At 38.3% G+C, this 26,561-nt stretch overlaps 1 protein-coding gene, 1 long non-coding RNA gene and 1 pseudogene across 2 annotated transcripts; 2 read left to right on the forward strand and 1 right to left on the reverse strand.

Moving 5' to 3' along the window:
* Positions 1–2,125: 2,125 nt before the first annotated feature.
* LOC112184092 (putative F-box/FBD/LRR-repeat protein At4g03220) lies at positions 2,126–3,613 on the forward strand. The gene has a single exon (XM_024322378.1). The coding sequence runs from the start codon at positions 2,126–2,128 to the stop codon at positions 3,611–3,613; it is 1,488 nt and encodes a 495-aa protein (XP_024178146.1).
* Positions 3,614–3,745: 132 nt separating this feature from the next.
* LOC121051240 lies at positions 3,746–13,867 on the forward strand. The gene is made up of 5 exons (XR_005805387.1): positions 3,746–3,926; positions 4,236–4,283; positions 5,672–5,675; positions 13,336–13,581; positions 13,679–13,867. It is a non-coding gene; the product is annotated as an uncharacterized LOC121051240 (long non-coding RNA).
* Positions 13,868–14,430: 563 nt separating this feature from the next.
* LOC112189253 lies at positions 14,431–16,585 on the reverse strand (annotated as a pseudogene).
* Between the last annotated feature and the right edge of the window lie 9,976 nt (positions 16,586–26,561).

The following is a 26,561-nucleotide window of genomic DNA, read 5'->3' on the forward strand; positions in this document are numbered from 1 at the left end:
AGAGAGAGAGAGAGAGAGAGAGAGAGAGAGAGAGAGAGAGAGGGGAGACAGAGTGGCATTGGTTGTAAATCTTTAATTGGATTGAGGGCAAAATTATAATTTTATGTGAAATTGTGTATGTGGGAATAAAAAACTGTTGGTGGGGTAAGTGAGAAAAGTTTGGCTCATTTTGGTGCTTTTGGTCAAGGCCCCTTATTATTTTTTTGGTGATCAGGATAGTCCCGTCTCCTCCCGAATATAATGGGATTAAATGGTATTGTAATTTCAATCCCAAGATAATTCCGTATTGTCCCGAAATAATTATTTGTAATATAAATTAAATTTTTAATGTGTATTGTGATAGATTGTTTGGGCAAGTTTATATTTTTATTGTAGACTTGACCACAACAATATTAAGAGATGAGCAGCTGGTTATGTTGAACTTTGAATGACCAATTATGCAAGGTTTATGCTAGTATATATGAAATTTGTTGAGATATTGGAGGTCTGAAATTGTAGGGATATTGGACCATACATAGATTAGTCATTAGAAAAAAAGATTTTTGCAGGAGAGGTTTTATTCATACCTTTAAAATTGTCATTTGGACATCTCTCTTTTTCCAAGTTACAGTTGACTTTGTCAACTCATATTAAATTACCAATAAGAACACAAAAGAGGAAAAAAAAAGTTTTTTTTGTTTTGTTTTTTAACCCCACCCCTCTCATGATGTTAGTGAGATTTGAACCATGTGACCCCCACGATGTCAGTTATTCTAGATAATTAACAGGGCACAGCTTACCGGCAAAAAAAAAAAAAAGTCTCTTCTTACCTCTATGAACAATACGTTTCGATGAGGCAATTCGCAAAATTCTAAGCTGTACATTGCCTATTATGTTGCTCCTTACGTTTTTTTTTTTCTTACTCGAAGCAATTAGTATATATGTGTCTCTCTCCAAGCTAAGAATTATTATGTTGGACCGGCTTTGAAACACCATGAGTCCATGACCACTTTATATACGGGTACCTGTACGTAAACCATAATTAAGTCATGAAAACTTTGTATCCAAAAACTCAGTTTAATTAAATATTTGAGAATTGGGGGTAATATCTAATCCATGACCACTTTATATACAGGCACCTATACATAAACCATAATTAAGTCATGAACACTTTGTATCCAAAAACTCAGTTTAATTAAAGATTTAGAATTGGGGGTAATATCTAAACATCTCAAATAGTAGTATACCAACCTGCCTCTATATTCAATTGATTTAATGAAAAACACTGTGATGACTACGAACTAGAGACCTTTTTTTTTCTGTTTCTTTTTTTGGTGTGTAGCTTAATTATATCAATGGTAAAATAGGATTGGGAAATCTTCAACAATTGAATGAGGTTCAACTACCAATTTTGGAGGTATGAATAGAACGTAAAAAAAGAAGAAGTTTTTATTAATTTTATTGGACGATGGGTGTTGTGGGAAAATTAGGGAGGTCTTGATAGCAAATTGGTTACTATAAAAGTAAGTTAGAAGTATTAAGTTTGGAGGTCCAAATGTCAACTTTGGATGTATGAACAGAAACTCTCTTTTTGCAGGTTTCGAATTGTATGAACTTTTATAGGATTAGATTGTATGGAGTTTCAGTCTTATTCAGAAAGGAGCCAAACTCGGCCGAATGATTCCAAATGAACCCGAAACTGAAAGAATTGGGTTGGGATGAGATCAATTTTCAAAAAAGCAATCTCATACCATCCCATTCCGTTATTAGAGACGAGTTTGGGTTTGGGTTTGGGTTTGGTTTCATGTGTATCCTGGATTCCCGGCCCATCCCAGCCTGTGCCCACCCCTATCCACATATATTAATTCGACTTGGTAGTCCTTAAGCCCATTTAGATTTTGTATTTTTGGTCATAGATTTGTAAACCCTAGCCTAATGGATTCCTACTCCTAGTATTCCTGGTCTTGGGGTCAGAAAACCCTTATGCTGTAGTTATTCATAACCAAGTGCACTGAGTGCTTATTTGATGAAGCTCTCAGAGTTTGTCAAGGATTTGAATCGTACATATTAAGAACACATCTTTTAGGTCTAAGTGAATGCTCTATCAGTTGCTAGATTTTGAGACGTATTAAATTTAAACCTTGCCATGGGAAACATCTTTGCCAACTGTTTTACTTGTAAACAAAAGAGTGGTTCTTCAGCTGACAGAATCAGTGATCTCCCAGATGATATATTGCATGTCATACTCTCATTCTTACCTTTCAAATCCGTTGGGCAAACAGCTATCTTATCTCGAAGATGGAATGATGTATGGTCTTCCTATCCCATCATCGACTTCTACGAGATTTTTACTGGTAGTGAAGCTGATCATCACCAGACAAAAACAAGGATCATCAACACAATATTAGCTCGCCATGAAGAAAACTATAATATACTGTACCCATGCCGCAAAATTTCCTTGCCAAGAGTTGGGGGGGTTCCGAACAAATCTTGTTTGTCTAGGGTTGAGGAACTTGTACTCGACATCAGGTTGAGTTCTGGAAACACATCTGATTTGCCTCAATGTCAACTCATGTGCCACTCATTAAGGAGTAGTAGCTGTGGGAATTCAAAGGCATGGCTAGGGTTTCCCTCGTCTTATGTTGTCGGGTCTTATCTCCGTTCACTTCATACTTTGTCTCTAACTCGTGTGGATTTCTTGGATAGTAGTGCTTTGGGTGTGGATTTATTTGCTGGTTCTTCATTCCCTTATCTCGAAAAGTTGAACTTAGAGCGCTGTAGAGGGAGGAGTGATCTCAAAATTTGCTGTCCAAACGTAAAACATGTAGAGGTATTTGATATGGAATTAAATAGTCTGGACATCTCCGGAATGAGACTGGAGGAGTTGCGAGTCTGGTTTTGTTTTCAAGAGTATATCAATGGAAGTTGGGTCAACATTTTTGAACCGAATCTACAATCATTCTTTTGGGGTTATTCAGGCATTACTGAAAGGTGTTCGATCCAGAGCTTTCCTATGCTCAAAAGATCTTTCATAAAGTCCCCCCTTACAACGAAGAAGATTAATAATAACAGTGTTGTCGATCTTCTTTCTGCTTCATCCCAAGTTGAAGACTTTATAATATCCGATCACTACCTCCAGATTCTATCAGAAATATATTCTGAATTAGGCGGTCTACCATTCTCATTTATGAAACTGAAAACCTTGAGTATTGGGAGTCCAATGAAGCAAAGATATATCCCTGGTATGGCATGCCTGTTCAAGAGCTCTCCCGTGGTCCACAACCTCGAGATTTGTTTTTACTCTTACGAAGAAGATGGCAAGTGGAACAACCAATCCTTGGATGATGCCAATTGCACCCAAGAACAATACTGGGAGACTCAGGGTCAATATTTGAGCCCCTCTCTCAGTCACCTAAAGGTGGTCAGAATTCGCCTTGGTCAAATGATCCCCGAGAGTGCAATCAAATTTGCAAAGTTTGTGCTCAAATGTGGAAGAAACCTGCAAAAAATGAGTGTTAGCTTTGATATGAACAAAAGTTGTCTACCTCCCAATTCGCTGAGTGATACCATTGCTTTAATAAAGAGTTTCCGCCGGGCATCTCCATATATCAAATTCTCAACTCATTGCTATTGAAGCTTTTAAATAGTTTGGTTTAAAGGTAGCATTGTAGAATTGCGCCTTGATCTAGAGTTAAAATGCTAGATGGAAAGTATTCTTTTTTATTAGATAGTATGGATTCCATTATTCTTGAATTGTGAAGAAAGTTTATGATTCAAATCAGTTAGAACTTAATGGATTTTATTACAATTTTTGCCTATCTAGTATGTTTTCAAAGATATGCTCAGTATAGTTGACACTGTCCTAGAATATTGTCAAAGATGCATCTTTAGGTTTCTCGAATTAGCAGTTCTGCTGGGTTCCTTGGCTCTCTTGCTCCCAGGTTATGGTTAGTTCCAATTTTCCTCTCCTTCTATTTCTATAATGAGTGCTGCTTCAGTTATTGTGAATGCGTTTCTCTAATCAGATGGCTGCGGGTATTGTGAATTTGTGATGTCAGGGATACTCATGTTCTGATTCAATCTGTTTTCTGTCCTGTCCTTTACTACTTTTAGCAACCAATCATACATGCATGGAAATTGGTTTGGTTCGGTACTAATTAAAGTCGAGTATTATTTTCTTTGTAGATGTGTAAACGCGGGGAATTCGAAATTCATCATCTTGATTAACCTTCATTTCTTCTGCAATTGTGAATTAGGATATAGTAGAATCCATCTCAATGGATATAGCAGTTACATTCAAGACAGTATGAAAACACCAGATGGAACAATAACTCAATGACTTGAATAAATAACAAGACTAGATAATCAAACAACTCAAGTAAAAAGAACACAAGATTTTGCTGACGCAGTGTAAACCTCTCCACTGAGGAAACTTCACTGTGTGGCTTTTAACATAGCCGACACGAGAAATCAATCCAATATGAATCAAATGAGTTTACAGTATACAAGTAGTGTTGTTCATAACAAACACATTCACTTAGCAACAAATGCTAACTTGATTTATAACTGATCTAACTTTTTACTTAATCATCACTCTATCAACAAGAGCCAATCAACCAATCTTCCTCGATCTCAACGTCTCACTGATCTTGAGAGTGAATTATGAACATGAGAGATTATGCAATAGAATACATGAAACAAGTAGAGAGTTTTCTGAAACTGATTTAAACAAAACACTAATAGTTCAAGAGAGGACGATTTTATGCATGAAAAACCCCATCTCTAATTTCAGTTTCGAAACCTTTTATAAGGGAGAAAAACTCCCCCTCAATCAAATCTTTTCTTAATTAGCAAATAAGATAAATATGGAAAGATGTTAAAACTGAAATCTACACTTCCTATTTATCAGTCATGCATGTCAAAAATCTTTAATGCAAATGTATATACCAAATCAATTTAATCGACATGCATATTAATTTAAATCATTTAGCATGATATGAAATGAATACCACTTATACTCAAGATCAGTGAGAGTTATCCTCCTTGATTTTCTCTTGATGATCCGATCTTGCAAACTTCTTTGATTTTCTTTAAGCCTCCGAACAAGTAGAAGAGATACTCTCCTAGGCTTTGCATTTTCTGATTTCCTTGTGGCTTTGGGAAAGTCATGTGTTGAATAGGGATAGTCCAATGTACTTACAATCTCCCCCTTTGGGCATTCCCATTCAACACATGACTTTTTAACATTCGAACCCCTGCATGTTAGATTGTATAGATCACAACATATAGCAAAAAGGTGCTTCTTGGATCAGGAATCAGTTTCCATCCTTTTCCAGATCCAAGTTGCCAAAAATAAATTTCACATAATATAGTAATAATAAGCATCCCAAATAGTTTGTGCTTATGCACTTACAACCCCAAAAGCAAAAATAAATATTGTCCAACAGAAATTAAAATGCAGAAACATAAATTTCAAAATAAAATAAAAAATTGTCTTGCTTTACTTCTCCCCCTTTGAATGGGAAGGCCCGACGAACTCCTCCATAAGTTTGGTGACAGTGTCTTGAAACTCCTCGCTGTCTATTGAATCCGAGCTCTCCTCCGGTGCAACGGCCTCCTGTACTGCAGTGGATGGACCGGGAGCGTCAAACCCGGGAGGGTGCCGCTGCATGTTCCAGATCTGCATGGTGAGGTTGGTCAGAGCATGATGAGTACGAACCAGAAGAGAATGCATGTCGTCCATGTCGGTAGTGAGGCATGCAACCTGCCAGTCAGCTACCAGAATGGCATCACAAAGAAAGGAGTAGCGAGAGGGATCAGGAGATGGAGATCGATGAGGAATAGGAGGAGGACTGCGGCTCTGTGCACTGTGCATGCCAGGATGAAGAACACCTGCTCTGGCACGGCCTGACGACCCTCCTTGGGAGGAGGAATGCGCCGGTGGCCACCAAGATGAGTAGTTTGCTTTGTGCGAACCATGGTGAGAGAAATAGGAATTGAAAAACTCTAGACACTGAGACAAACCAAAGTGAAATCCGAAAAAGAGATCATAGGTTATATATAAAGTAAATCAGTAGGGTTAGAGAAAATCAAGAGACATATCGGTTGGAGAGATCGTTTCCAAGAAGAGCAATGATGACAAGATATGTTACCGAGATACACGCATGCAAGTAACGTCTACCCCTCAACTTAGGCTTAATCAGTAAGGAAATTAAGTGCAGCCAGATGGCAATAAAGGAAGGAAACGAAGAGACAAACAAATGTCCATAATCAACAATAATATCTCACTATCATTTCCTTTGTCAAGAATCAAGGTAAGGAATGCAGTTGTCATATCGAAAATAGAAAATATAGCATAGTTGAAACCCAAAGAGCATTAATCAATTAATGAAAGGAACATATGTCAAGGTATCAACCACGATGTATTCCATCAACAAATAGAATTGGTGTTCATATTTAGACAAGAAAGAGTAAACCGGTGAAGAAAGTGAGTATGAGCAGTATATGGGGCTTAGAAACATGTTCAGTGAAAGAGAGAAGAAGTGAAGTGGAAGAACTTCACACAGAGACTGAGCTCATGAGATCTTCTAGGAGAAGTAGGAAACATTGTTCCAGATACTTAGTTTAGTTGAGTTGAGTCAAAGACTTCTTTATATTGTAAACACTAACTCATGTAACAAGACCCGTCTTAGTAACTCTCAGACTAGACGATCTTAGGGTACTAAGCATAACAAGGATGCTCCAAGAAGAGAGTCTCGAGTTGTTGTTTGAATTTTCACAATTCACGTACAAAAATCACCTACCAACTCGCTTCTTGCAAACCTTGGAAAGTTCACCACAACCAAGGCCTGATTACTTTGAGTGAAGGGATACATATATCCATTCTCGTTTCTTACAAATCCTTGAAAGTTCACCACAACAAGGACCTGATTACTTTGAGAAGAGGGAATGAACCATCTGAGCATATTAGGCATTCCGCCTACTTCACCTATTCTCCCTTGACAAGGAACACGAAACATGCCACCACATAATACAATAAGTGAAGTGCATAGCAAAGGTACGTGATTCAGTGACTAAACATGAGTACAAAATTATTTGTCCAGAATAAGGCATGGAAATAAAGGATACATGGTTGAAGATATGTGCAATTCACTAATCATAGTGGTCAGAGGATACTAGGATCATAATTTTCTCAATCAATAGTGGACAGACATTCTTGTGCCTCAATGCTTAGAACATATCCCTAGAGCATTTCTCAACATCTCAAACCTAGCAGCGTCAAGTGGGTTAGTGAACAGATTAGCAAGTTGACTTTCAGTGGGCACAAAGCTTAACTCAAGTATATTTTGCTCAACCAAATCCCTAATAAAGTGATATCGAAGGTCAATGTGCTTTGTTCGAGAATGTTGAACGGGATTTTTTATGATGTTGATGGCACTAGTATTGTCACAGAAGATAGACAACTTACCTTGAGAGATGCCATAATCATGAAGCATTTGCTTCATCCAAAGCATTTGTGTGCAGCAACTTCCAGCTGCAACATATTCAGCTTCTGCAGTAGATAGAGAGATGTAGTTTTGTTTCTTACTGTGCCAAGCAACCAGATTGTTGCCAATGAAGAAGCATCCCCTCAGAGGTACTCTTTCTGTCCTTTAAGTTTCCGCCCCAGTCAGCATCAGAATATCCTGCAATTTCCACATTAGTGTCAAAGGTATAGAAAATACCACAGTGAACTGTACCTGAGATATATCGGATGATTCTTTTGACAGCTTCCAAGTGTGATTCTTTGGGATTTGATTGAAATCGAGCACACACTCCCACACTGTAGGAAGTGTCAGGTCTGCTAGCCGTGAGATAGAGCAAGCTGCCGATCATACTGCGAAAGAATGTGGGATCAACTGATTTCCCATCCTGGTCTTCGCTCAGCTTAGTAGTGGTACCCATGGGATTGTTCACTAGCTTCTTGGATTCAAGACCAAATTTCTTGATCAGATTCTCAGCGTATTTGGTTTAAGAGAGAAACAAACCAGTATCCATCTGCCTTACTTGCAAGCCAAGAAAAAAAGGTTAGTTCACCACACATGCTCATTTCAAATTCACTTTCCATGACGGATTGAAACTCTTTGACAAGGTATCTGGACGTGAACCAAAAAAAATATCGTCAACATACACTTGTGCAATGATAATTTCATTTTTTGTTCGTTTGACAAATAATGTTTTATCAATGGACCCTCTAGTATACCTTTTTCCCACAAGATGAGTAGAAAGCCTCTCATATCAAGCTCGAGGAGCCTGCTTTAGTCCATACAGGGCTTTCTTGAGCCGGTAGACATGATCTAAGTTATGTGGATCTTTGAAACCTGGAGGTTGTTCCACATAAACTTCTTCCTGAAGAATCTCATTCAGAAAAGCAGTTTTGACGTCCATTTGAAATAATTTGGACTTGAGATGACATGCTACAGAAATGAGTAACCTAACTGATTCTAATCTAGCTACAGGAGCAAATGTCTCGTCAAAGTCAAGACCTTCAACCTGAGAGTATCCCTGAGCAACTAGTCTGGCTTTATTTCTAATCACATTCCCTTTTTCATCACTTTTGTTTATGAAAATCCACTTGATTCCTATAACATTGCACTTACTAGGTAGAGGTACCAAGTACCACATGTCATTCCTAGTAAACTGATTCAGCTCATCCTGCATAGCACTAATCCAGTTATCATCCAACAAGGATTCCTTAATATTTTTTGGTTCAACGATGGACACAAAACCAAAATGGGATATAACATTCATGCTTAGCAGATTTTTGGTAACAAAACACAGTAACACATTCTCTTGACTTACCTCAGAGGGACTTACCTATGCTGCAGCTTTTCTCCTTGTTGTCGGTCTATCTGTTAGATTTCCGATGATATCTTGACTGGAGTGGTCTTTTTGAACTTGCTTGAACCCCCTCCTCTGAGTGAGAGCCGGTTCAAAAATGCTGTCAGGGATTTCCTCTTCCTCTTCCTCAGTTGGAGCTTCTGTGTTCAGTGGTTGTGTGACAGAGGAGGGAGATGGATCTGCAAATGATTCTTCCTGTTTCACACATTGATCATCAATAGAGACATTAATTGATTCCATAACAATTTGAGTTCTTTTATTGTAAACCCTATAAGCTCTACTGTTCAGAGAATATCCCAAGAACACACCATCATCACTTCTAGCATCAAATTTACCAAGGTGCTCTCTATCTCGTAAAATGTAGCAAGGACTTCCAAAAACATGAAAGTATCCCACATTTGGCTTCTTACCTTTCCACAGCTCATAAGCTGTTTGATTAGTACCTGGTCTGAAAAAGACTCTATTTATTGTATAGCACGCAGTGCTGATAGCTTCAGCCCAAAAGTTTGCGCTTAGACCTGCAGCATGTAACATCACTCGAGCCATGTCTAGCAATACCCTATTTTTCTCCTTTCTGCAATGCCATTTTGCTGTGGAATGATTGGAGCTGAGAATTCATGTGACACACCAAGCTCATGAAAATAGTTAGAAAAAGCGGCATTTTTAAATTCAGTACCATTATCCGACCTTACTCTCACTATGCTGGTATTAGATGACTGCTTCTCAATGATCAATTTTTGACTCAAGTTTTTAAAAGACTCAAACGTTTCAGTTTTGTCTTTCAAGAAATTTACCCAAGTGTATCTTGAGAAATCATCTACAACTAATAGCATATAGCTCTTACCTCTAATACTTTCAGATTGAGCTAGTCCCATGAGATCCATGTGTAGTAGCTCCAATACCTTTGTGGTTGTTGCAGAATTCATCACCCTGTGAGGTGCCTTTGTTTGCTTTCCAATTTTGCAATCCCACATATCTTGTCAGTTTTGCCCTTTAAATTGGGCAAGCCTCTGACACATTTCTTGGAAGATAATTTCAGCAAGTCCTAATAGTTTACATGTCCCATCTTCCTGTGCCAAAGTGCAAAGGTCTTCTCTGTGGATTTTACAGATAAACAAGACTGCAAGCTGGAAGATCCATTAGCTTGAATATGATAACAGTTATCAACAGATCTCTTACCTCCCATGATACCTTCTCCTTTCTGATTTAAGACCAAACATCTCTGTTTGTTAAACCACATGTCTTCATAGTCATCAGCCAAATGACTAACGCTAATCAGATTTGCAGTTAAGCCTTCAACTAATAAAACATTTTTAAGGTTAGGTATACCTGGAGTGTTTACTGTGCCTCGAGCCAGAATATTTTCTTTCCTTCCATCTCCAAACGTGATTGATCCAGTTGTGTTTTCATCCTCAAAGGATGTAAACCAGGTTTTGTCTCCAGTCATGTGTCTAGAGCAACCACTGTCAACATACCAGAAATCTCGTCGCTTGTCAGCTAATGCAGTCAAGGCTACCAAACAAGTTGCCTCAATGTGAGAGCTTTGTTGAGCTTGGCTTGCACACGCGAAAAGACATGTATCATTAGTTTCATAAGACCGAAGACATTTACTTTCATTTTTCCTGGTCCAGACCTCCTTTCTTCTTTTAGTTTGAAGGTTCTCCTTAGATACAATTTCAGCTAGTCTGTTAATGAGTTCTTTTTGTTCTTTAAGCTCAAACTGTAGGGATTCAACCGTACATTTTTCTTGAGAAAACTGTGAGTTTGAAAACCTTTCATTACACCTAGGTCTGATATGGCCTATCTTACCACAGTGATGACAAGTAGGAATAAAAGTTCTAGAGTTTGCGTACGTGTGTTGACCAGTGGGGAACTCTTGGTCAATTTTTACCTGAAAGTTTGGGTTTGGTTTCCCTTCCTTCACAATCTTGACATGATCATCAGTGGAAACTTCTTCCTTTTCTACAGATGGTCTTGATGCTCTTACGAATTTAGTACTTTTGGAATTCTCTCCAGTGTATCCTAATCCACAAGTGTCATGAGGAGCTTTTCCTGATCCGAACAATTTTGACATGGAACTAGAGCTGACATCAAACTTGGTGAATCTTTCTTGAGTCAATCTTAACTCATCTTGCAGAGACTCATTTTTAGCCAACAATTCCAAGTTCAATGCTTGTTGTCCTTTAACATTCAGTTCCAGCAATTTGATCATGTTGAGATACTCATCTTTTTCAGTCTTCCATGTCAATAACTCTTGGTCATCTTGTAGATCACTCACATGTTTTCTTTTCTCTGGTTTCCATGCAGATTGTGAGGATTCCAATAGATGCTCCACTTTTTCTTTTTCAATTCTCAGAAATTCTACTTCTTTTTCCAAATTCAAGTTTCTAAGCAAAGTTGCATTTGAAGCTTTGTAGAGTTGTCTGCAGCGGACATTTGTTTCATCATCAGAGAAGGCCTCGTCACTGTCTGAATCAGGTAGAAGTGATGATACAAGAGCCAGATTTTCAACTTCTTGAGACTCATCATCACTCCAAGTTGAAAGAAGAGACTTGTTGTTGCTGTTTCCATGCTTCCTATTTCCACAGTCAGTAGAGATATGACCATAGCCACCACACTCATAACATTTAGGTTTTCCTGAGTAGGTTCCCTTGAAGCTTCCTTTTCCACTTTTGTTGTAGTCATTGCTGCTACTGCTTCCGTTATAAATGTTTTTCCTAGGAGCATTGTGATTTCTAGAGGAGTTCTTGCTTTTGAGAAATCTTTTGAATTCCTTTGGCAATAGAGCAAGATCTAGTGTTTCTTCTTCTTCTTCTACTCATTTTACAGCCTTGAAGGCTACACACTTATTTTTCTTCTCAGGATTTAACCTCATCTCATTAGTTTTGAGATTGCCGATGAGCTCATCGAGTGGATACTCATCAATGTCAAATGAGTCCTCTATAATAGTGACTTTTGAATTAAACTTTTCTGGGAAGGCCCTGAGAATCTTTTTGACAATCTTATCTTCATCAAAAGGTGCTCGCAGACTACGACACTGACCGGAAATTTTAAGAATTCTACCATGGAAGTCATCAACGGTTTCATTATCTACCATAGTCATAGTTTCGAACTCAAAGATCAGTGCTTGTAATTTCTGTGCACATACCTTTTTATTTCCTTCATATGTAGTCTGTAGAAGGTCCCATGCCTGCTTGGCAGTATCATAGTGACTGATCCTCAGTTTTTCCCGTTTAGATAGGGCTATGAAAATGCTGTTCTTAGCCTTGAAATCTGCTTGCAGATCACGAACTTCGTCCTCAGTCCAGTCCTTCCTTGGTTTGGGATTGGCAGTGGAAGAGCTTTCTCCTTTTGCTTTTACCATAGGTACAGTCCAGCCATTTTCTACAATATTCCACACATGTTCATCTTGAGCATAGAGATATGATTTCATGTATATCTTCCACTGAGTATATTTTTCACATCCACCATCGAACCATGGAGGACTATTTATAGATCCACCAGCAGCCCTATCACGTGAATGCTCCATCTTTCCTGGGATCACTAGAAAGTTCTAGAACCCGCTCTGATGCCAATTGAAAACACCAAATGGAACAATAACTCAATGACTTGAATAAATAACAAGACTAGATAATCAAACAACTCAAGTAAAAAGAACACAAGATTTTGCTGACGTAGTGTAAACCTCTCCACTGAGGAAACTTCACTGTGTGGCTTTTAACATAGCCAACACGAGAAATCAATCCAATATGAATCAAATGAGTTTACAGTATACAAGTAGTGTTGTTCATAACAAACACATTCACGTAGCAACAAATGCTAACTTGATTTATAACTGATCTAACTTTTTACTTAATCATCACTCTATCAACAAGAGCCAATCAACCAATCTTCCTCGATCTCAACGTCTCACTGATCTTGAGAGTGAATTATGAACATGAGAGATTATGCAATAGAATACATGAAACAAGTAGAGAGTTTTCTGAAACTGATTTGAACAAAACACTAATAGTTCAAGAGAGCACGATTTTATGCATGAAAAACCCCATCTCTAATTTCAGTTTCGAAACCTTTTATAAGGGAGAAAAACTCCCCCTCAATCAAATCTTTTCTTAATTAGCAAATAAGATAAATATGGAACGATGTTAAAACTGAAATCTACACTTCCTATTTATCAGTCATGCATGTCAAAAATCTTTAATGCAAATGTGTATACCAAATCAATTTAATCGACATGCATATCAATTTAAATCATTTAGCATGACATGAAATAAATACCACTTATACTCAAGATCAATGAGAGTGATCCTCCTTGATTTTCTCTTGATGATCCGATCTTGCAGACTTCTTTGATTTTCTTTAAGCCTCCGAACAAGTAGAAGAGATACTCTCCTAAGCTTTGCATTTTCTGATTTCCTTGTGGCTTTGGGAAAGTCATGTGTTGAATAGGGATAGTCCAATGTACTTACACAGTAGCTAAGTTCAGGCCAAAATAGAGACCCCATAATTCTGCATCAATAACTTGGCCAGCAGGTTAGCAGCAGACCTGCCACGAATGATACCACCAGGGCACCAGGCCCAACTTTAGTGAGCTCGAAGAACGATAACCACTGAAGTTCAGGTTACCAGTATAACAGGAAGCTTTTGTGTGAAGGCGAGCAATAAGCCAATCACTGAAGTTCAGGTTACCAGTTCGTTTAAGCCAAGCACGGAATGGTGATGGTGTATTACTTGTACTTTGGTTTGTCTTTGCTTTATAATCTTGACATAGTCCTCGGTGGTTTATCCCTATTAGATACTGAAATTTTCTCCTGCACAGTATGGCTGCAGCTCAGCAGACAGAATGAAATTCATTTGGAAGCATTGGTAAACAGGACCTTCAAACATTTCTGCTATGGGCGGCCCATCTTGGTTATGCAATTCCTTGGCAAAAATTGAAGCACCTCCACCCACTGCTGAACTAAAACATTCCAAGTATATATTCAATTAGACTAGAAGCATGCCAACCATAATACTGCATTCTGTGTAAAATAGCTGGATGAAGTGGACTTGGGAATGACATTTGAGGAACTCTCAGTGTATGGAAGGTTGCATAAATTTTTCGTCGTGGTCCCATATCTATGTTTAACGTTTGTGTATGTAATCCTTCTACAGTTATATTCCTTCATCAATGGCTTTTATGGAGACCACTACTAGAAAGTGTTGGTCTGTTTCATTGCAGCAATCCTTTCTAAGTTTGATCTTAATTCCTCTGTTCCCAGAATCTCTGCTATATGGGGTGCAAGACTGACTCCATTCATGGACACAAAAAGACAGTACTATTACCTTCATATGATGCTGAGGTTTGAATCAATCACTGCAGTGATCTTGTGGTGGGATTATCATGTTGTTTGGTCATGTTAATTCATTTATAATCTGGGATATCATCATGTATAAGAGTGCAATTGATAGGATGCTATGTGTAGTGCATGCACAATGAGTTCTAGTACTAGTAGAACAACAAAGAAAAATCATGCTTGGAGAGGGACAAATAATGACATATATATGGATCGTTTATACGTAAGGCTTACGCCTTACGCCTCAAGGCGGACGCCTCGGCCTACGCCTCAGCGTTTTAAAACATTGGGTTTGATACAATGACCTTAAAAAACTTCTAATAGACTGTCTTAAACTTGATATATATATGCAGGTGGGATGGGAGTTTGTGGGAGCAGGCTCCGGCAATCCAAATGTCGAACTTTAGTTTATATTATTTTACACTGATTAATCAAATGTGTGGGGGTTAATAGTACTGAAAATGCATAGCCTTCTCTAGGACCAAGAGCCACTTTTGATATTAGTACTGGCTCAAATGATTACCCAGTTATAGTTGGTGCACCAGACCAGCGGATTGATCATTCATGATCAACTGCAACTACTTGTTTTCCAATGTTGTGACCCTTAAAAAGTCCAAACAGTGCTGCTGGAGCATTCTCAAGGCCTTCAACGATGTCTTCTATATAAGCGATTGAATGTAAGGCAGAATGAAGTCTAAGAATTTGGGATGCAGATGATAGTGATCACGAACGGTAAATCCATGGAAGCGTATACGCTTGTACACAAGGTGCATCAAATTGGTCACCCCTTCTGGCTGATCAAGATTGTACTGTGAAATCATTCCACAACCAGCAATTCGGCCATGGACACTCATGTTGAGAAAGACCGCATCCAGCATTTTGCCGCCAACATTGTCAAAGTATATATCAATGCCTTCAGGAAAATACCTGCATGGTAATGAACAGAATTATGAATCACAGTGTGTACATAATCTTACAGTTCCCAAGTTTTTTTTTTTTTCAAATGAATAGAGGATACAAAACTGAAAATGCTAAAGATTAAGGTTTTGAACTACCAAGTGCCAACAGGCACCAAAGATTTCCATCGCCTGTATTTTTTTTCTTGTCTCTTAAAGACAGAAAAAATGCAACACTATCAGATGTGTCTACCTTTTCAAAGCCACATCCAAGTCACTCTCTTCCTTATAGTTAAAAGCGTCATCAAATCCGAACTTGCTCTTCAATAGATCAATCTAACATGACCATAAGTGCGGAAGGGAATTAGGTAATGAACTTATAAACGATTACTCTGAATATAGTTTTGATGATTTATTAATTATAATAACCTTTTGCTTAGTACCAGCACTTCCAACAACATAACAACCCATTAGTTTAGCAATTTGGCCAACAAGCTGACCAACAGCACCAGCTGCTGCTGAAACAAACACATTTTCTCCTTTCTTCGGAGAACAGAATTCATAGAAACCAACGTAAGCGGTCAAACCAGTTGCACCTAGAGCCATTGAAAAGTAAATTGATTAGTTCAGCGTAGGAGTATCGGCTATACACATAAATAATGTAAAAACTTATTAGTACCAAGAATTCCAGCATAGTAGGAAAGGGGTACATCAGTATCAGTGTGCTGGATTTTGTTGAGGCTTTTGGGTGTAGTGATAAGGCTGTATTGCTCCCAATTAGTAGTCCCCCAAACCAAGTCACCTGCCTTAAAATCTGGGTGGTGTGAGTCCAACACTTCAGCCACTCCATACCCATATATTGGCTGCAGTTCCGTGAATTATATTACTCAAGTAAAATTCATCATACATGAGTCTGCACTAATTAGATCTCAATTGGACTATTAGATTGTGGTGATTTAATGGTATTTCTCATTCCCCTGGTGCAAGATCGAGACTTCGAATCTTCGATCCCCTCTATGCATCTCCATAAAAAGATAGATATAATTGAGCATTAAATAACATTCTCTGATTCATCTGATATAATAATAGGATACTTTGCTGACTCTTTTTGCATTGATTTTGTGTGTGCATATGTACAAAATGAATTCGCTACCCTGAAAACAAGATGGTGTGCTTACCGAGCCGGGTGTATAGTAGACTCGCTGACTATACGTAGATTCGTCGACTCCTGGGATTTCTTCCATAAATAGCCGCTGGTAGGGATCGCAAGACAAGTAGAGGTTCTTCACTATGACGGCTGGTTCCTTTGAAGTGGTAATGATAGTGTGAGCAGGAAGCTTGAACTTGACACTAGCAGTAGTGCTGGTCACATACAAGTCCGAATCTTTCGGAAAAGTGGTGACATAGTTCCTCAATATCACCTGTTTGTTTCTCACTAACGTCATTGCTAGCTTGCTTAAGCTCTCTCTTTCTCTATCTTTGTAGCTTGAGTGCTTTCGGTAATTCGTAAAGATTGAAAATTATAGATAGGCTAGCATATATATGCACTGGTATGCATAATTTTCCTCCACAAGCGTAACTGCTTACATAGCATGCATATTAGACTGTTAGTATATATTACTGCCTTCCTTTAATTAGTCAGAGCCTCCTCAGAGACGTTCTACACTAAATGACTGAATGCACGTAATTGCTTACGTGAGTACTGGTTCGTTTCTCTTAGCATTAGAGCAATAGCTAATTGGTCTCTGGCTATATAGATGTATAATGTAACTTGCATTACGAAAAAGAAGTCTATGAATTAGTGTCTAAGAGGTTCAGGTAAGATCACAATACTATACAAAGCAATGTAACTTTGTAAGAGTACCAAGTTTATTTGTTATTGGCCTGTTTTTTTTTTTTTTTTTTAACACTGTCGTAAGATCACTCCAATAGAACTAAAAAAAAGACTATATTGTGTCATGTTTATGTCGTATTAAATTAATTTTGTATATTTATTATGGAACACGATAACAAACATTAAGCTGACATATGAAGGATGCTAAAACCAAAACCAAACCATTAGGTTTCGGGTTAACCGTGAATAAATATATTTATTAAAACCCATTAAGAAAATAAATAAATCTTAAATTTTATAAAATTAGAGTAACATAAGAGTACACATAAATCTTATCCAATCGGAATATCTTTTCCTTTTTGAAGGTTGAGAATTGAAGTTGTTGTCGTGAAAATTGAGAAATGAGTTACGATGAATTAAAGAGCTGCATTAGGGTTTCTAATATACTACCCCCTTACACATGTCAATTGACCTTTTCTTATTTGAGGAAAAAAAAACACACACACATACACACAGAGTTTTAAACAGTTTGTTAATGGCATGTTCAAAAAACACAAAACAAAAACAAAAAAAACTGAATTCAGTTTACTCTCATAAACTTTGGGTCAAACATTAGTTTGGTCCCTGATTTTTTTTTACTTTTTATAATTATGATGATCCATGTACTTTCAATTTCTATCACCCGCGTTCAAATTCCATAATTGGCTCCAATCATGATGTCACAAGCTGAGTTAGCCTGGACATGAGGGCCAACTTTTAAACTTTTCAACCCACAAGAAGGGCAAATTTTCAAAATAACCTTTAGGAAAAAAAAACTAAAACATTAAATTACATTCAATTTCTTTGCACTTGCTCTTTGATCCCTACCTCTTCAATTTCTCTTGAAAACCCAAAACCCCAAAAACACATATTCAAGATAGGAACGTACCACCAATTCAACGCTGCTTCGCCTCCATAGGCACCATGTTCTTTGGGCCCATACCTCTTCTTGATCGCCTTGATGACTTCGTATTTGAGTTTCTAGAGTTTCGGCTTTGGGTCCATACCTCAACTCCTTATCCAGGCCAGTCCTCTACTCCTCCTCATACAACACGGCAGTTCACAACAAGACCACTCAGGGATCCATTAAATACAAAGTGCTGGTAAATTTTGCTCCTCTTCCTTGTGAACACTACTTCTTACACAGTAAGCGAAACTACTTTTCCAATGCTCTACATGAAACTAGTCTGAAAAACCCTCCGATTAAGCTCGGGAAAATGGGAGGCACACTTGGAGTTCCCAAGTCTGAAGCACCTCTACCCATCCCACATTCATCACCTATTAGGGTAGTTCCCTATAAACAATCCCACACACACAAAATTCAAAATCACAAATGAACATAATGTGATCGATGAAATAAAAGCATCAACACAACATTGGGTTAGTCTTCTAAAACCAACATGAAATTCAAAAACACAAACCTTCCTTATCCATAAAATCAATTCTTAAACACAACACAATGAAACCAAATCACCGATTCTTACATCAACATTTCTAAGATGAACAATTTTTAGAAGCTGATTTGCAGTTGAAGGTGTATAGGTTTTGGGTGGACATTTATGCTTAAACCCCACCTCACTCTCAGTAAACCATCCGTTGGTGATGAAAAATTCTGAGGAGGATTTTGACTCACTAATGAATACAAACTGAAGCGGGAGCTGACCAAGAATGATCTAGAAGCTTCATTTTAGCTTTGACTTGGAGTTTGACCGTCGACTGGAAGATGAGGGGGAATACCTACAGAAAATTCTCCGATGCCTAAGTCAGTACGTTTCTTAATTGAGTGTAGTCAAATGAGTCAGAATGAGATAGATTACTTGGTTGTCAAGTCCTCTATTTATAAGTGATCATGAGTCAGTAACCTCTATTGCATTTACTGTTGGGATTATTATCGCAATTATGATGCAATTATTATATTATTTATGGCAAACATCATTATCGTACTAATGGTCGTAATCAGTTTTGCATTTACGACTGTCTTCATGACTGCACTTATGGTTGGACTCATTACCCATATTTATGGTTGAAATCACTATCATACTTATAACTGAGTTATTCGTGTAACATCCAGTATCTTCACTTACCTGTTTACTAGTCATTTGGACGGTAAACGACAACTACTTTCACTTTTTACCTTAATTCGGTATTTTAGTGGCCCTAAAAGTTGACTTTTTGATTGGGCCAAAATTTGAGAAAACTTCCTTCATAAAAGTTGTAGAGGACGTTAAACCGAGCGCGTGCATATGTGGTACGCTAAAATCGGAGTTCGTATGCTAAAGTTATAGGCGAAATATGAAAGTTAGCGTGCACGGTAACTGTTCACGGTAACTTTCTATAAATAGCCGAGCTACTGTAGTAAGTTTCCATTTTTGGAAACCTACCCGGCTTTTCTCTCTCCTCTCCCCCGACTCTTTCCTCTTCGGCCCGATTACTTCCTCCTTCGAATTCTTCCGTTTCCGGCTGACCCACGACTGAACCCAGGCACCGGCAGGCTCGCCTTCTCTCCCTTGTCACGCATGGGGTGGTGTTTTGCGGTGGCTCGACCGGAGGAGCTCGGAATTTAGCCGTGAAGTTCACTGTAGCCAAACGGAGGTTTCGTCGATTTCCGGCGATTCTAGCCGTTTCCGGCCACCAAATCACTGTCGAAGGCGCTATTTTTGCCAAGGATCGTTTTGCCCCTAGCCTTGAGCCACGATTTGCAGTGTAGAAGGAGAATCAAGGAGAACCCGATTCTAGGGTTCTTGGGTTTTCTGGGCTTGTGTTCAACGGCCAAATTGGAGCTCTTCGAGGTAAAATTGGAAAATGTTGTGAACATGAAAATTGTTGGGTCTGATGAGTAGGTGGCGCTGCCGAAATTTGGTGACCATTGGAGGTGGTGGCCACCGGCACTTGAGCCCCACGCGCCGCCACTGTGGGTGGCGCATGTAGGGCAGTGTTTGAATTCCGGTTTTTAGCCCATTAAATCCTATAAATTGTGTAGAGCTTGTATGTGAAGTTTGGTAATTTTTGGAGAAACTGGAATTAATTATGAATTTTTGAAGTTTAGGGTTTCGATTATCGAATTACGAGAATCCGACCGTCGGATATCTCTCGGTTCTGCCTTGGAACCTTTAAATTAACGAATTGGTATTAGTGGTATAATTTGGCTGAATCCAAGGAGAATGGGAGATGTAATTATGAGGAATTGATTTTAGGAATCGTATTAAATTGTTGAATAATTATTCACGGAATATAATTGTGTACAGGATGACGTACCGAGCTATTGCTCGATGACGGAACTCGAATGTGTGATCGTCGGAATAGTACTGTGAGTGGACTTTTGTTTTTAAGTAAATGATGCATGCATTTATTTTGAAATTATTGGTTTATTTAATTATCGTTTTATTTATCGAGCATGATATTTTGTCTTGGATTATAATTTGACATTGATTTTTCATGAGTTTTGGATATGAACTTATTATGCACGGATTTGGATTTATGATTTAATTTCGGAAATATGATTTATTTTCCGAGATTAATTATACATTATTTTTAATTATGATTCGGAAATGGATTTTGAGCCTTTGATAATTATCTCTGATATATGGCTTTTATTTGAAAGCATGATTTTCGACGAATTATTTCCGAGGTGATTTCCGGAATTATACTATTATATTATGTTTCTATTCGTCGATTTGAGATTTCTGAAAGATTTTCGAAATGGGATTTCGATGGAATTAATTCTTGTTTATTTATTCGATCTTTGGTTTTGGCATTGGGAATGTCTTAGTAATGATTTCGGTTTGAGAATTATGATTTTGTTTGATCTCGCCGTTTTGCTATTGATTTGAGATACTCCTGACGTGTGGGACACGTCGTTGGAAACTCATTTGCAAGAGTTGGGGAAGTTTTATGGATTTATGTGGTTTTTGGATTTTCTTTTGCCATACTTTGGGTGACTATCATCATTGCTAACATTGATATGTCCGCCTTTGTGGCGAGGTGATGGGATCACCGAAGCCCGTCCGCCTTTATAGCGCTGGTTACTGTCTTTGTGACAGTAATGCTGAAGCCCAGTATCCTAATCGCTACACTTAGTGGCGTGTGGGTATATAACGGGAGTATATGGGAGTACTTTAGCCTGGGAGGCTATCGCCCGAGCCTAGGAGGCTCATTCGTATGGCTATCATCTTCCCCTACTCATTGTATTATTTCTGGGCTAGCGGGGTCTAGTCCGATTTTCATTGTAGCCAGCGGGGCTGGTCTTATTTCTTTTCTTGAGAAACAAGATTTCCGTTTTTCATTATAATTTTCAAATGTTGTGACTAGCGAGGCTAGTCAGTGTATCGTTTTGAAATTCTTGGTTTTAAAGCTAAATGTGTTTTCTTATTGCTGCATGCATTGGGTTTTTAAAGAAATAAACGTGGGAAAGTATAAAATCTTTTTCTTTTTAATTTGTTTATTTTTGTCCACTCACGCTAACGTTTTTACGTACTTTCCCCTGGTCCCTTCAATTTTCAAATGCCCAGTTTGCAGGCAAAATTAAATGAGGTCGGACGTACATGGAGTCGAGGCATAGCCAACAGCATTGCTTCTGCGTACTCATTCTATTTCTGTGTTCTTTGTTACCTAATGAAATAGTATTGCTCTGATAACATGTGAAATTAATCTTGTAATGTGGGTTGAGACTGTTATCCGATGAAATTGGAGTTGTGATTTGGGGAGCAGGTGGCTCCAGGAGGATAAGGATGGGTTGATTTAGAAGTGTAAATTTTTTTTCTACAGGTTTTGGGTAGTTCATTTTAGGGGAAGTTCTACCAAATTTTTGAAAGAATTTCTTCTAAGGTGGACCCCGCAGGGCCACTTCAGATTTCAGGGTGAAATCCGGGGCGGGTCCTGTCAATTCGTCTTAATTATGGGTCTGAAAATAGTTTATCACCACCACAGTGTCCCTAAATTTTCTCTTTGGATACCCATCCTAAGAGAAAATTTCCATTGTGGGTCTGAAAATAGTTTATCACCCCCACAGTGTCCCTAAATTTTCTCTTTGGATACCCATCCTAAGAGAAAATTTCCATAAGCCCAAATTCCTTCTTTGTGCACCCAAGTATCTCCATCAATGTAAAAATAGGAATTAGGTTCTCATCAATTGAATAAACAAAGACTAATAGGCTTCATAGCCCCCAACTACTTAAAAGTTAGGTAGACATGATTTGAATTGAAAGCACAAAAGAAGTCATAAGCAAAGAAAACAGAAAAACCCTAAAATGGAATTGAAAATCATCGGCAATCGACTAGTCGACGGGAATGTTTGACTGGTTAGCGGCGGTTGAACTACTTTCTTCTGCTCGGGTTTCTTGCTTGATTCTCACGTGTAAGAATTTTCCTCGTAGGATTTTCCAACCTTCTATAGAACTCTTGAGTCCTCTTTCATTCTTTTTTTGTTTTAGATTCCTTGAGGTGTAGAGAAAGCCAACTTCTTGATATTCTGATTGATTTAGGATTTCTCCACATCACTTTGTCCAATGAGAATGTGCCATGTCATCAACAATATTTTATGAATATTCTTCTAAATTGCTTCGTCATCTCCTTATATTGGGCTCCTCGATCTATCAAGGTCTGCTGCTTGGACAAGGACTTCAAGCTTTTCTTTATTTGCGCATCTTTCCTCCATATTATTTCCTTTTTATATATTTTCTCCGAAAAACCTAATAAACACAAAAGTAATTAAATAAAGAGATAATATAAGAAACTAATAAAAATTAACATTATAAACGTCGCGTAAAATGCTCATCTCATGAAAAAATCATTTGTGATATATATAGACACAAAATCAACACCAAACCTATTATTCAATAACTATGTGTTTAGAGACTAGCAAAATTGGGGGGTTTTCGGAGCTCCTAGGGTTTTCTCGTATTTGGCCGTGCGGTCTCGTACGGCGATACCCCAGTGCTGGTGTGGGCCGCCTCTGGCTTCGCTGGTACTTGGTGGTTGTTGCCGGACGGGTATTTGGATTCTTCATAGGGATGGAGGCGAAGTTGCTGCGAGGGACTCTTCTCTGCCTTAAATGATGTCGGCGGCTCATCTTATGGCTGTTCCAATCTGGTTAAGAGTGAACGACTGATTTTTGTCCAGAACAGGAGTGTTCGGTGCTGGGTGGGAACGCGAGGTTGGTCTCCATCACATTTGATTCTGTCTTTCTGTGATAGAGGTCAGCGGGAGGCGGCTGGGCATATGGGTTTTTGGAGGAGGATTTTCAGGACCGGTCGGGTCTATTGGCAGGGAGGACGGATATGGCGGTGGTTAGGTTTTGTTGGTTGGGGCTCATCACAAAACAAAATTGCAGTGGGGTGGTGCAATGGTGCCTGTACCAATCTAGCGACGGCGGTAGTCATTGGAGGTTCGGCGACTGTTGTTTGGCAGTGGATTGGCAGTAGCAACGATTTCCTTTTAGTTTTTGTTAAGGTTTTGTTTTTTCAGTTAGTTTGTTGGTTAGGGTTAATGAGTCCCTACTCCTTTGAGTCATGGTTGTGTTCCTACTCTTTTGAGCTAGGATTAGGTTTAGATGTTATGCCATGTAAATTGTGTCATTCCCGAGGAAGATTTGTTTCAACTTCGGTTTACTGTTGTGGGCGATTTGCTGACTAGCGATCCTTTACACGATGTTGAAGAGGACGCAGTCTTTTTGCTATCAACTACTAGGTATTGCTGGGTCATTCGGGATAATATGTCCAAAGTAGCCTTGGAAAGGGGTGTATTGTGCTTAGAGTTTGGACCCATTGGTCTAATAGTACCTGTAACCGCAGTTTCTTGGGGTTTCGGTTTATGTCCCCCTCATTGTATGCTTTCCGATTGATTGAATGAATTTTCTATTTTTCTCTAAAAAAAAAAAAAAACTAGCAAAATTTGCCATGGACTTGGCACAGGCCCAAATTAATCTTACCAGTTACCACTGCTGACTAGCCTAAATAAATATAGGCAACAAAAAAGCAGATGGTCTTCGTTTTCTCAGTAACTAATCATCACCTTGCTGCAAAATATAACTTAGATTTTCATGTCTGAGATCACCAAGGGGATGCAATAGATTGCAATGCTGAAGAGGACCTAGCTTTCACTTTCCAATGGTATCTTACTGAAACCATGATGCAATGATATATTCTTCGAAACCAAAGTAGCATGATTTTAGTATTGTCTGCATCCCTACAAGCTTTCACTGATTTACTCAGATTGGAATTCCATTATTACTACTTTCTTTCCTCTCAAAAGGGTCAATCAAAACCAGTGAAACTTTTTGTACAACTTTGGAGCCCGTCATGAACTTCTCCACCAATCATGCATAATATAAGACAAAACCAAATAACTGGCAAAGAAAATAAATTGAATGAGAAATCTGAGAATCCATTTGCTATATATGTATGAAAATTTACCTACCTATAACATGCCCCACCCCATTATATACTTCTTCGATCTTCTTCTTTTTGGACAATATATTCTCCCCATTATTTACTGGCCAAAACAAAAATGTACAGGATGTCTGTCTATATGTCACCTGCGATTGTTTCTTGATCACAATCTCATTGTTTTTTTTTTTTCCTTTTTCAAATATTCCTGTACTTTCGAGAGAAAAAAAAACTTTAATGAACCTGAGGTGGTGTAAGCTTTAGGACTTGTATTAAGCGCATGAAGGCCTAAAACGACATAAGTTTGATTTTAGGGTTTAGGGCCTTAAACCATATATAAGCTTGATCGTAAGAATAATTGCATCAAAGTTTAACATTAAGATGCAAAATAGTTTTACAGTGCTTCTAATTATTTAGTTCCTAATTTTGTTGGATCAGACATGCATGACGCATTGTCGCTTAACGCTTTCAAACAGATAGAAAAGACTATCAAACAAAAAAAAGAAAAAAATTGATAATGCCATAATTTTTTTTTTTATCCGACTCTTGTGTCATGCTATTAAGTCGAGCTAGAGGTTAAAATTTGCGTCTAATTAAACATTAATAATCAAGCCTATACAGAATCTGATAATTAATATTCAATTTCAATAGTCGTGTGTGAGTAGGGTTTGAAACCAGATCTCCTTTTACATTTGGAAATTAAAAGTTTTGAATATTATTAGTTTAATTATTTGCTGGTTTTTAAAAGGGAATAAATTGGGACTGCATGCATGTCATGCTGTTTTTGTTTTATGCTAAACAAACCCGAGGGGGACACATCATTCAAGTGGCACAAAGAAAATTAGGGTTTTTATTTGTTTTGCCAACTCGATACACTTGGAATTAGACAGATCGTAGGAGTTAAACTATTACCATTGACCCAAGAAACAGACAATATATAATTATTGCTATTTCTTTGGTAGCAGCTGGCATGCAAATTTGAAAACAATTTCAATTCACGACCACGAGTACAAAGTTGGCTCTCTGTCTCTCTCTAACAATTTGAAATATATATTGGTGATAGTAATATGGAACTCTCTGAGTTTGTAATTAAAGAAAAGAATAATACAAATTGTGAGAGCATCTTGATTGGAATTATGTTTACGGACGTACATGTCTATATGAATGGTACGATCGATGTACCTTTTTATTGTGTGAATTATATCATCTCAACTAAGTTTAAGATCGAGAGTATATGATAGTTAATTACAGATTATATCTATTAGTTTGTAATTACCAGATGCACGTTTGGCTATTTTATACTTAAAGGGTACGCCTCGTCGCCTCGATCACATTAGAATTAGGGCACTAAGTACGAAAAGGATTAAAGAGCACTAGGTAATGGAATTAAATCATGTTGTGTTGATAAAGTAACTAAAACTAAGTCTTGGATAATTTATGTTTTAGGGTAATTATTATGATTATGTAAACAAGGTCTCTCAATGCATTTTACGAAAGATACTTGCGGCCGGTAGTTATATTACTTAAGGTGTAATTAAGTTATTATTCATTGTTTAGGGTTTATTTTATTTTTTTTGAAATAAAGGTTCATTTCATTAGATGACCAGCCAAAGAGCCAGAGTCTAACATACACTTAAAGACAGAAAAATGGCGGGGTAACTACCACGCTCCTATCTAAGCAATGTAAACTCATTACAAGTCGATTTTGAGCCCGCTTTGGAAGTGGACCCATAAACAAAGAACAACTCCGTGTCTTCGAGGGAAAAATCATTTACTAGCATCCCCATTAGCTAGGCGAGCAATTGCGGTACCAACAGAGAGCCACTTCCCAACAAACAAATAGGAGTCAGTTTCTCATCCATAAGCCGCTTCCTCCAGTCCAAATGCAAGATAATTACCAATTTCGAAGAATCATGATCTGAATTAGGACTGGCAATTTAAAAAACCCTAAGCCCATAATGTGGGCCTAGTTACAGCCCAGCAACCCAAGTTCGAGCCCAGGCCCAAAGGCCCAAGCCCAAACCAGAGCAGCCAAGACAATAGCCCTAGCCCCAGTAGCCAAACCACCCCTGCCGCCATCCAACCCTTTGGCGGTCGATCGCGACGGAGCCTGGCCATGGTGACCTCAAGCCGGAAAACCAGGACTACCCAACTTGCAGAACGATCCGGATCCACCGACGACAACGTCAAACCAGGTACCGCACCTCCAAGCCTA

The sequence above is a fragment of the Rosa chinensis genome, chromosome 2 (assembly GCF_002994745.2).
Source record: "Rosa chinensis cultivar Old Blush chromosome 2, RchiOBHm-V2, whole genome shotgun sequence".
Taxonomy (NCBI): Eukaryota; Viridiplantae; Streptophyta; class Magnoliopsida; order Rosales; family Rosaceae; genus Rosa; species Rosa chinensis.